This window comes from Centropristis striata, chromosome 15 (assembly GCF_030273125.1).
Source record: "Centropristis striata isolate RG_2023a ecotype Rhode Island chromosome 15, C.striata_1.0, whole genome shotgun sequence".
Taxonomy (NCBI): domain Eukaryota; kingdom Metazoa; phylum Chordata; class Actinopteri; order Perciformes; family Serranidae; genus Centropristis; species Centropristis striata.
In genome coordinates this window covers 30,960,765-30,972,807 of record NC_081531.1, presented here as the reverse complement: position 1 = coordinate 30,972,807, position 12,043 = coordinate 30,960,765, and the positions used below count along the sequence as shown (strand labels likewise).

Genomic DNA, 12,043 nt, shown 5'->3' with positions numbered 1-12,043 from the left:
AATGATAATGCTGACAGAGTTTTGCCCTCCGTCAGGCACTGCAGAGGAGAAAGACGAATCAGCGCACTCTGGTCCACCCTCATCCCTCCCACTCCCTCCTTCCACCTCTCTGTATCACTCCTAGCTCGTCTCAGAACTGTGATGCTCTGCATTGCTGCACACTGAAGCCACCATCTGCTTATCCTCCCAGCTGGATCATAACACGCAGGCAGAAGCTGCTACATCATCCAGTCCTGACAGGAGGTAAGACTCCTTGAAAATGTTTCGCTGCAGCTCTGGAATTAGATATGAGCAGTCATACCAGGGAGAATATGCTAGAACATGTAAGTACGCAGGACATGGCAACAGAAATACGTATGGGCAGAGATGTGTAAACATTAGACTATAACTTATTGTGCTAAATTAGATTCTGAATATGGATAAATGCAAAACTGTGTCAAGGACATTGGAAATATGTGAGGAATTGTGCTATTTTTCTAACATATACAATACAGGCAGGAGAAAACATCTGTGTTTCATCCATCAATCTGAATCATGTCCAGTCATTGGATCGGTCCACAGGTTGGCTCAGATCAAGTTCTGGAGGCAAATAGAGGACATTTACAGCAATTTAACCTTGTTGGATTGTAACCGGAAAGTTTTTTTTTTGCAGTAAAAAAAAACAGATTGTATTCTTAAGTAGTCTTAGTCTTCTTCTTTTGATTGTTGCTCAATATGAGATTAAAATAAACAATGAATAATGACCTCACCCAAAATGACTCATAACATCTGGAGAGCACAGCCAGCTGGTTGAGAGGCTAAATAGATCATCAATTAGGTGTGTCACTGCAAAACAACTCAGTGTTTACAGTCTTTGTAATCTGCTTTTCTCTTTCTTCTTTTAAAAAAAAAGTTGGATGGGTGCTTTTCCATCATGCTCAAGTCTCTGTTTGTATTTGGAGTTCTGGGAGGTGAGAGTTACTTATTATTACTCAACATTTCTTCTCTGTTATCTGAAGCCTTTTACTTCTGTAAACAAGCTTATTATAATGTTTCTGATGTTCTCACCCCCTCTGTGTATTTCATATGCTCCTCTGTGTTTTGCCCCAGTGTTGCTGATCCCAGCAGAGTGTGAGGACATATCCGTGTGTATAGAAGATGACGAAGAACTGAGAGTAGATTGTATGATCGAAGCCAGGCCCGACAAGATCAACGACTATCAGTTCTCTTGGTCCTCTGGAACGAAAGAGACCATCATTTACACCAATGTGTCCGGTTCAAAAGCAGATTCCCAGTTCACTGACAAAAGCGAGGTGGTGGAGCTGGAGCCTCGCGGCTACAGGATGACCCTGAAAGGCTTTACAGACAAACTCCCACACAACACCACCTACATGTGCAAAATAACCGGGAAGGATGCCAGAATCACTGTGGAGAAAGGTAGGAGGATTGACAGTGTGAGTGTGTGGATCTGAGGGTGTTAGCATGAGAATTGAGTGGGAGAGGCATTCGAGAGGACTTTATCAACTCTTTGCATCTCACTTTTCTTCCTCTGCAGAAAAACTTGTCCCATGTTCAGCTGTGAGCGTGTTTCTGAAGACCTCCTTCTCCTGGATCGTTTGTCTGCTGCTCTTCTTCTATCAAACACACAGCTAAAAAAAATACAATTGAAATCATGCATGCTTTTGCTGGCACACCCACATCTAACCATGCCTACGCATCTGTTCACATCAGACATCAATAACACCCACATGTTGACAAGAGTCTGTCAGTAGCTTGCAAATGCGTCTCTCTTCCCCTTGTTATCTCCCAGAATCACTGAAATAATATTAGATGTTTTCTTAACTCTCTTTATTCAGAAACAATGAAGATGACTCAACAGAAATGTTTAAAGATGTTTGCTGCAGAGGCACACGCTGCTGTATGCTAATAAATGCACTGAGTAACTTGTAATGTAAATATTTAAGAAGCTGCATCATTTGTTTTCAATAAAGGGATGCTATGTTAAGTGAGACTGGCTTGTTGTGAATTCAGTGTTCATTGTCTGGAGATTTAACTGTTTTTTGAAGCTGTGACAAGCATGCAAGCTCCTTCATGATGTAGAAAAGTGTTACTAATGTGATGGCAGCATTATTAGAATTACAACATGTATGTTTTTCATATTTTTATGTATGTTGGTAAGTGGCTTACACAGTTGATATACAGTGCAAGTAAAAATAAACTCCTTTGCATTTTTGCCTAACAATATATCAAAATAAATTTAATGTCATTATTCTTCACTGATAAACCAAAAATTATCCTTTAATATAAAAGTGACATGGATCTGTTCAAAGTGATCAAAATTAATTACAAAAAAATACTTGTATGCATAAGACTTTTGCACCTAAATCATCACTGATGTCTGTAATTGGTTTAAGAAATGAGTCATTAGCTCAAATGACATCACAAGTCATTAATGTAGCAAGAATCCGACCCCTACGCCTACCCCTGCACGTGGTGGTGGTGGGACCACAGGGTGACGGATCCACGCTGTCAATCCCAACCGGGCGAGGCCACCAGACGCCTCCGCCCAGGTGTGGCTCCAGGAAGGAGCCCAGGTTTGCCAGTGTCATATCTTTGTATACAATCTATATGCCTGACATATAAGTAAAGAAACCACCAATCCACTCTAGTGTTGGCTGTGGTCCCCGGGTGACATATACCTTTCTCGTTAGTGGAAGACTGGGTATCAATTCCCCTAATCAATTCAGAAAAGTGAGAGGAGGAAAAAAATGCGTTCTGGTCTTCAACCAGCTAACAAGAGTACATGCCACCCCGCTGCTCATATCCCTGCACTTGTTGTTTCAGTAGCTTTGGCAACATTTGGACTTTTTTCTACATATTTCTAATGAACCCTCTAAACCCCAAGCAGTTTCAGTGTGGTCTTGTATTTTACTGCAATATATAAGTCCTGCACCTCTATGGAATCAGCACATTCATGTCTAGACATGGGAACAACTCAAATATGACTTTTGTTCAGAATGACACAGTTATAATGAGACAAATATATTGTTAGAAAAATTGCATGAGGAAACCTTGAAAATTGATAATCTGTCACCAACAGAAAAAACCTCACCATTTTTCTGCGCAGTTCGTTGATGGGGAAATGAAGAGCTGGAGACGTCCAAGTTCACAGTTTAACATAGTTTTATTACAATACGTCAAAAAATGTGCACTTTACAGAGAATCTCCGGGTTCAAAAACTCATGTCCCTGAATACAAACAGACGTGTTTCAGTTCGTGAAGTCTGAACCACGACTCTCTCCCTGAATCCATTAAAATACTAACGTTTGTTTACAAAACATGCTGGTCGATTTCCTCCAGGAAGTTCCGCCTTCTTGATCCACTGATTCGCCAGTTTTAATTAATACAATGGCACGTCATGCCATCTGGTTGCTTGCTGCCCCGGACAAGGCCATCCTGACCTGGCCTCTTCTCCAGAACATTCAACAAAAACCTCCTGTCTTGTTGTGTCTTACAAAGATAGTGTGTCTAACAGAGCCAAAGGATTTTCACTGTCTCACATAGATTCTAAAAGTCTAAAAAATATGAAACAGACAATGAAATATATGTAGTCAAAGTTTCTAAACAAAAATTAACACACAAACATAATCATTGTATCAAAATCATATTGCCTAATTTAATATAAATGCATAGAGAGAGATATTACACTCAAGGTTTGACCTTTGATAGTGACCTGCATCACGCACAGAGACAGAGAACAGAGACAGACACCAGGGAGTCAAACAACAGAGAAGCAGAAATAAAGCATAAAATCATTTACAAATATAGAAAATAATCAATTATTTTAACAATATTAAATATATTTATAAATGATACAATGTTAGCGACGTTTTAAATGAGACAGTAAGAACATCAAGGAAACAAAGTTCAATTTCTGACGAGTTTCCTGTTTTTACAGTTTCTTTCAACGATAAACGGTATCATTTTGGCGATTTCTGGACGAGTTGGCCGAAATTCGCGTCCTTGGCCTTACGTGCTTCCCGTAGTTTCCGGCAAAACAACGATGGCCGCTATGGCTTCAACTGGCAGCAGTAAAGCCGCAGAGCTATCTAAAGCGGAGTACCTAAAACGTTATTTATCCGCTGACGAAGATGCCAAGAAATCAAAAGGGAAGCTTAAAAAGAAACGCCGCAAGGTTCCAGGAAAAGGGTGAGTTGGCAGAAAGGTTTTATTGACGTTGCTGTCGGGCAGGTTGTGTGCGTGTGTATGTTAGCCGTTAAGCTAACTGAAGTAGTTGTTGCTGCTTTAAACTGCTTGTTTTGAGTGAAAAGCTCGTAACCCAGCTCACTTTTATTTGTCTCATTGAAGACTTAAGATAGTAGACGATGACATAGACTGGAAACAGATGGTCCAGGAGGAGAAGGAGATCGAAGAGGACGAAGAGGAAGCTCCAGTGGTAAGAACTTATGCTAACGTTAACTAGCCAGTGGCCATTCATTCAGGGGCAGGCATTAACCCTTGACTTGATTTAACGCTACACCTGTAGACATGCCGTGTATTCTCCTTGTATACATGTATTTCTGCAGTTTTCTTCTGGGAATCATGGCGTGTCACTTCAGTCTGTAATGTGTTTTGGCGTTGAATGTAGAAAATGTTATTTAAAAAATTAATCGCTTTGGTAAAAGATGGTGCATTTAACCATCAGCTCCACATGTTAGCTTTCCATTCAGCCTATTATCAGTTGAGTTAGTTCATGCGTGCACATTTACTTCACAATACAAAACAGGAACAGGAAACTTAGTTCCACCACAATACTAAATAAATTATTTATTTATTACTTATTTTTAAGAAAGCGGATTCTTGTATCTTAACTTATGAATTACGTTTTTAACCACTTTAACCTTACATCAAATAATTATGAATCTATTTATTACATTAAATTATGAATTCGCAAATTATGCTCAGTGCATTCATGCAACAGCACTTAGAGTGATGGTATAGGTCATTTTAAATTGTGATGGCAGTATATGTTGTAAATAGGACTGTTAAAAAACATCATATTACTCATTAATTGATTAGTTTATAAAATGTAAGAAATTAAACATTATATATAGATAATCAGTTCTTTGTGGTATGGATGGCACTGCAAACTATGGTGGTTGTCAAATATTTTGTGATATCAGCAAACAATCTCCTGAAACTTAATTTCTTGTTTGTTTCCTGAGGTCGCTGAGGTGATTGATGATCGACCAGAGGAAGTGAAACAGCTGGAAGCCTTCAGAACCAGTAATAGATGGAAAGTGATTGGAGGTAAGTTTTGTAAGCAATTGCAGTAAAGAGAACCTTTTGTCTGTATGCCGAAAAAGCATATTTATTTTGAGTCTCCTCTCCAAATAGCTGATGAAAATGAAGACGCAGAAGAGGGGAAAGAGGGAGAGCCTCAACAACTAGAGCCTGTGGCAACAAGCAGAAGTCGCCATGACTCTCCTGACATATCCCCTCCACGAAGAGGTCGTCATGACTCTCCTGACATATCCCCTCCAAGAAAAGGTCGTCATGACTCTCCAGACACATCCCCTCCCAAAAGAAGTCGACATGACTCTCCAGACTTGTCACCTCCTAGGCATCGGTCAGGCAAATCAGGGAAGGGACCAAGTAAAGGTGAGAATGTGACAAGAAGTCATTTTTGAGGCTATACCATGGTCATATTTGCACTGACCAGATTTTAGCACTGTACACAGTGTGTCACCATATTGTTTCTGGAAATGTATTTGAAAAAAACCTATTAAGTTGTCTTGTTGATGTCCATCACATTTGATTGCTCAATTGTAGATGGTCAAACTGAAGCTTTTTTAAAATTCATTACACTGGAACTATTTGGATGTTTAAGAAGACAATATGACTCTTGCCTAGAAATTGCTTGGAAGTATTCATGTTGAAATATAATATTGTGCATCATTATATGATTGTTTAAAATCATATTTAAAATCTCCAATGATATTGGTGCAGTAAAATGTGATGAATGATAAATCAATATATATCCATTTACTGGCCAGTGTTTATAATGCCATCCCCCTCGATTGGCCTAACAATTTCTTCCATGTATGACATCAGTAAATCACCAAGCAATTCATTATTTCTTTTTCAGATTCATCCCCTGCCAGAAGAAAGCCCAGCTCATCATTATCAAGTAAAAAACGGCATGATTCAGACAATGACCAGTCACCTCCACGAAAAAGGCCACTCAAGGGAGGAGCTTCGGACTCCGATCAATCTCCTCCAAGGAGGCATTCAAAAACAAGGCGAGGCTCTGATTCCGACCAGTCGCCACCAAGGAGGCGTCCACGGAGTGGGAAAGACTCAGATGGAGATCTGTCACCACCTCGTAGGCCTGGCCAGCCACAGGTAAGCAAAGAGAGACATCAAATCTTATTTTCCTGAAATTGTTGTGTGTATGCAATGTTTAATTGACCCATACTGATTTTCCTCTTTTTGCTGTCAGGGTCCGAGGATGCTTTCTGGTGGGAAGGCAGGTCTGGTCTCTGTAGATATTTTAAGGAAAGAGCAGGAGGAGAACCGACGCAGAGACAGAAACAACCAGCCACTGGAAGGTCAGCTAAGCTTTTGTTTGTAAAGAGGCTTTTGTACTTCACAGCTGTTAATTGCAGCATTCAAAGCACTTAAAATCTCATATTACCGACATGGTCAATGCATACTCGAAATGTCATAGTTAAGAGTTTTTAAGAAGTTGAATGATGCAATGCCCAGTCAGATGACATATTTCACTTATTTTCCTGCCATTACTAGATGAATCCCGCAATGCCCAGACTGTGTTCCGAGACAAGAGTGGTAAAAGGAGGGATTTGGATACAGAAAGAGAAGAACAGAAAAGGAAAGCTGGAGAAAAAGCAGCAAAGGATGAGAAATATGCACAGTGGGGGAGAGGGTAAGTCTCCCACATTAGAGAAGGCTGCAAAATGTATTTGAGTCCACATAAAGATGTTTCAAAATGTGCTGTGCGCTTATTTGTTTACTTGATGTGTTTATAGTTTGGCCCAGGGCCAGATGCATCAGCAGAAACTTGAAGATGCCGTGCATGAAGCCCAGAAGCCACTGGCACGTCAACGCGATGACGAAGATCTTGACCGCATGTTGAGAGAGCAGGAAAGGGAGGGAGATCCGATGGCTGCGATGCTGAGACGGAAAAAGGACCGCAATACGAAAACACAAAGTAACATATTTTATTCCCATAGATGACTGACGTGAACTGGCTGTTTACCACTAATTGCTTATTTTGGGACATTTTATGTTTTTGTTTTTCAGAAAAACCTCAATATAAAGGCCCACCACCACCTCCAAACCGCTTCAATATTCTACCAGGCTATCGCTGGGATGGTGTTGACAGGTACAGTGACTGACAAAAGGGGATGTTTTTTAATGTGATCAATGTGACCTTTATTTTAACACATTTGGCATATCTGTAGTTTAGACTTTTTAACAACTCATGCAGTTGCATTAATGTGTACAATTATTATGATCACAATTTTGACTTCCACATTGAATTGAAGCTCATAAGGAGCTTTATCAAAGGTTTGTTCTGTTGCATCAAATCATGGATGCAGTTGAGGGTGTGACTACAGAATTAACAGTGCAATGTGATTGTTGTGTCCACAGGTCAAATGGTTTCGAACAGAAGCGCTACTCAAGAATTGCGGACAAAAAAGCCAGCCAGGAGGCAGCGTATAAATGGAGTGTGGAGGACATGTAATGGTATTCAGAAACTGATCGATCTGGAGCGGAGCTGAAAAGCAGGACAACTCATCAGTAGAATCAGAAACAAGACAGGTTATCTAATCCACCTACTCAACAGAACTGATACTTTGAAAATGGACTGCAAACACTTTTATTTTATCTTTCAAAGCTGTTTGATACTGTACAATGGACTTCAGATTATCAAAGCTACAAACCACAAAAATAACTGTACATAGCTGGAAAGTGACAACATCTTTGTTTTATAGTAATTGAGTCGCTGTGGAGCCAAAACGGATGTTTTTCACCATTTTATTAAATGATGTTTTTGTAATGCTGTGTCCTGTCACAAGTGTTCACATGCAGCAATCACATTCTTAACTTACATGAATAATATTTACACTGAGTTATTACAGTCATATTAATCAAATTATGGAGCAGAAGTGGACTAAAGAAGAAGAATATTTCTGTATTTCAATATGTTTTGGCTAATAAAACAGGATTACTCAGTAGATACTGAGTGTATATATAAACATATGTTAATATAGTAAGTGGACCTCATTTGCTGAAGAAGATCACGGTTGATAGATAGAAAACTCTAGCTAGTGGGTCTTGAGTTCGGATTGTTGGGGAAAATATCAATTTTAATTAACTAAAGCCTTATAACAGTATTTGTATGTGTTGGAATGTTATATTTGAATGATAATTTTATTATATATTTTATTTTAATATTTTAAATTACAAAAAAGATTGGATTTGATAAATATATAGCACTAAGAATTGGGCTTGGTGTTATGGATTTTTTTAATTAGAGGAAGTAGATCTATAGAACTACATTTAAAGTAGCACTACCACAGAGTAAAAGGACTCGTAAGAATACGTAAAAGTCTTGCATAAAATGTGATAAAGTAAAATTATTAACCTCAACATATACTTAAAGGTAAAGCTCAAACCGTAAATGTTGCAGATTGTATTTATATGTTGTAATTTTAAACTTAATTGGTAAAGTAGCTAAGCTGTATGCTATATACCGTGTAGTGCAACATTTGCCTCTGAAATTTAATGACATTGAAGTGTAGAGTAGTATTAAACTGAAATACTCAAAGCAAAAGTAACTCAAAATTGTATTTAAGTACAGTACTTGAGTAAATATACTTCATTGCTATCCACTATTATTTAATTCTGCATACATTGACTTTTATTGTAAATAGCTGCACACCTGTATTCATATAGCTTACATTACAAATAAGGGCTATTATCACCACAACTGGCTATTTTACAAGTTTAAAAAAATAAAGATAAGGGGATTTAATCAATCCATTAGATCAGTAAATGAGAGAGTCTTCAGGTTTTTCTCTTTTCAATGTAAGGATTGATTTTTTAAAATGTATTAAATGCTACAAAATTTGGCGTAACATTAAAAAACACAACTTTGCATACATAATGTACCTATTATCAAAATAATATTACGAATATATCTGTTCAAAATATATATTTTGCATAAAAACGCCAAACGTCACCATAAGATTTTAAGAAGTCAATATTTTGGCCTTGGTCGGTAAGTAGGAACCTTTAAAATGCGACGGACCAGAACTTGTTGCACCACGGAATGTTTTTGTTGGTGCAAGCCACTCTGTCGGGGCAATTCAAAGGAGGAAAACATTCAACTGGATCTGTGAGATTGTGTTATTAATTACCGTTTTATGTAGCGAAATTACTGCGTGGAACAACGTTTTTAATAAGGTGCCTTTGTTATTTAATTTCGGGTCACAATGGTGGACTGGAGCCCGATAGCGAAGGTGTACGACCCGCTGAAAGCCGGGAGCATCGACGGCACGGACGTGGAGCCCCATGACCGGGCGGTATGGAGGGCCATGTGTGCCCGCTACAGGCCCAACAAAGGCGTTGTTGGAGACCCACTGCTCACCCTGTTTGTGTACCGTCTGAACCCGCAGACAACGGAGGACAAACTGCACCAAGTGTTCTCCAAGTACGGAGACATCCAGCGGCTCCGGCTGGTCCGGGACATCGTCACGGGTTTCTCCAAAGGATACGCCTTCATCGAGTACAAAGAGGAGCGGTCTGTGGTCCGGGCCCGTCGGGACGCCGACAAGCTGGTGGTGGACCAGCACGAAGTGTGTGTGGATTTTGAACAAGAGAGGACTCTCAAGGGATGGGTCCCTCGGAGGCTCGGTGGCGGGCAAGGGGGGAAGAAAGAGTCCGGCCAGCTAAGGTTCGGCGGGAGGGACAGGCCGTTCCGAAAACCCATTAACCTCGGGGTCGGTCCGGTGCAGGACTGGGGCGGCGGTGGAGGTGGTGGTAGAGGTGGAGGTGGAGGCAGGGAGTGGAATAGACAAGGAGGGAGAGACCGGGAAGAACGAGGCCGACACAGAGAAGAGGAGTGGGGCAGCAGGGGCAGGAGAGATGACCGGGACAGAGGCAGAGAGAGGGATGACCGCAGACACGGAGACAGGAGCAGGCACCGGGAAAGGAGATGAAGTCTTAAAACACTTAAACTGGTCCAAAATATCCAAAGTACTGATTTAAAGGAAGCCAGTGACAAAGACTCCATGCCTGCCTCAAATGGAGAACCTTGCAGTGAAGGGGTGTGGCTAGGGGACTGGACTGTTAAAAGGATTCAATGACCACTGTCTTGTGTTCTCATTAGTTCAGTTTGGGTGTGCCATGGTGATGAGATGGCAATCTGGAGCTGCCATTCTCAACGGGTACTCTCTGAATTATTTCTCAGGGACATTCGACATGCTATTGTGTTGTAAATTGAGCAGTAAAAGCAGTGCAGCACAATTCGCCCTATAAAATAACTTTCTTGTGCATCACATAATAGACTTTTATAGGCTTGCCATATTTATTATTTCCAGCCAAGTGAAGCCTCATAGACAGGAGGAAAAGTAGTCTAAGACTGAAATATGCATTGTGAATAGGCTCAGAAGTTCAATTAAATGCATACATAGGATAAAAAAGTATAACGATGATGTCATCATCCATTGTGATGTGTCAATGTGTATAGTCATGATATATTACTTCAGTAGACATCACCAAACCTTGATTTACTGAATAGATGCATCTACAGTAGGCACACCTTTGTTTATTTTCTTGTTGGTTCTTTGCAATGCTGAAAAAAATACTGTAAAGAAATCAATGTGTGTGTGTGTGTGAAGATGGACTGATAATTGAATTCACAAAGTTGCAGCTCTATTTGTTACTGTTAAAACATTATTTTCTTCTTGCTGGTTTTGATTTAAGTTTTTTTTCAGGCCTTTTCAACAACACAACTTTGTGATTGAACTGTGGTTTTCATGCTGGGTTTATGAGCAAAACAGCAGTGGCAGAAGAAGTTAAAGTAGCAATGCAACAATGATAAGAAACTCCTTTTACAAGTAAAAGTTCTTCTTTCAAATATTAAAATTACATAAGTATTGGTAGCAAAATATACTTAGAAGTATTAAAGTAAGCCTACTCATTATGCAAACTGTCACAATTAAAAGAGTTCAATTTTGTGGTTTAGTACTACTTTTAAACACTGATATCATTTTTTTAAAATAAAATAACTATTAAAAAGCATTGTTATAGATGGGATAACCAAAACTATAGCTAAATTATTAGGTTTAGCTTCATATTAACAACTTTAACACACTTCTTACATGTACATAAATGCAACATGATGTCCCACCCATAACAATGATATTTTGTAGTAATTTATAAAATGATCAAATGTTTAAAATATAAAATATTGACCCAGATAGTAATTACAGCTGTGGAATTAGTGTGTTAGAGTACAAAGTATAATATTCCCCTATAAAATGTAGTTCAGTATAAGAACATAGTAGTACAGGTACCTCTAAATTGAGCCATGTTGGTGAAGCAGTCAGGAGTAAAATGGTTAGCACAGACTAAGGCATTAGCTGCTGCAGGAACCTGGTTGTCGTTAATAAAAGTGAGCCATTGATTCTTTCATTCCTCAAGTGCTGGGAGATAAAACACACTCTTGTGCTCGTTGTTACAGCCAACAACAGAACATTTGGCGTGTCTCAGTCCACGCTTTCACATCGCTCTAGCTGAGTTACAGTGGCGTATGCTACTGGAGACGAAATGGCGCCTGAGACGGACTAGAAGCAGAGGGAGGTGGGAGCGGTCAGAGCCTTGATTGACGGCTCTGGGAGTAATTATTCACCTGTTTATGCTAATAGCACCTGTATCTACGCACCAACGAGTGGCAAATTGAAACTGCCCATAGGAGGGCCAGCAGACCAAAGAGGAGGGGGAAAACAATGCAGCGGCTTCAGCTTTCCACATG

General features: G+C 39.7%; 2 protein-coding genes across 2 annotated transcripts; both read left to right on the top strand.

Annotated features, from left to right (window-relative positions):
- The first annotated feature begins 3,989 nt into the window (after positions 1–3,989).
- bud13 (BUD13 homolog) lies at positions 3,990–8,062 on the top strand. The gene is made up of 10 exons (XM_059351728.1): positions 3,990–4,188; positions 4,348–4,435; positions 5,205–5,289; positions 5,377–5,640; positions 6,128–6,384; positions 6,482–6,590; positions 6,787–6,925; positions 7,029–7,210; positions 7,303–7,384; positions 7,654–8,062. Exons 1-10 carry the CDS (start codon positions 4,043–4,045, stop codon positions 7,745–7,747), a joined length of 1,446 nt encoding a protein of 481 aa, XP_059207711.1. The 5' UTR covers positions 3,990–4,042; the 3' UTR covers positions 7,748–8,062.
- Positions 8,063–9,308: 1,246 nt separating this feature from the next.
- On the top strand, positions 9,309–10,888 carry snrnp35 (small nuclear ribonucleoprotein 35 (U11/U12)). Its single transcript, XM_059350937.1, has one exon. It carries the CDS (start codon positions 9,501–9,503, stop codon positions 10,224–10,226), a length of 726 nt encoding a protein of 241 aa, XP_059206920.1. The 5' UTR covers positions 9,309–9,500; the 3' UTR covers positions 10,227–10,888.
- Positions 10,889–12,043: the final 1,155 nt, after the last annotated feature.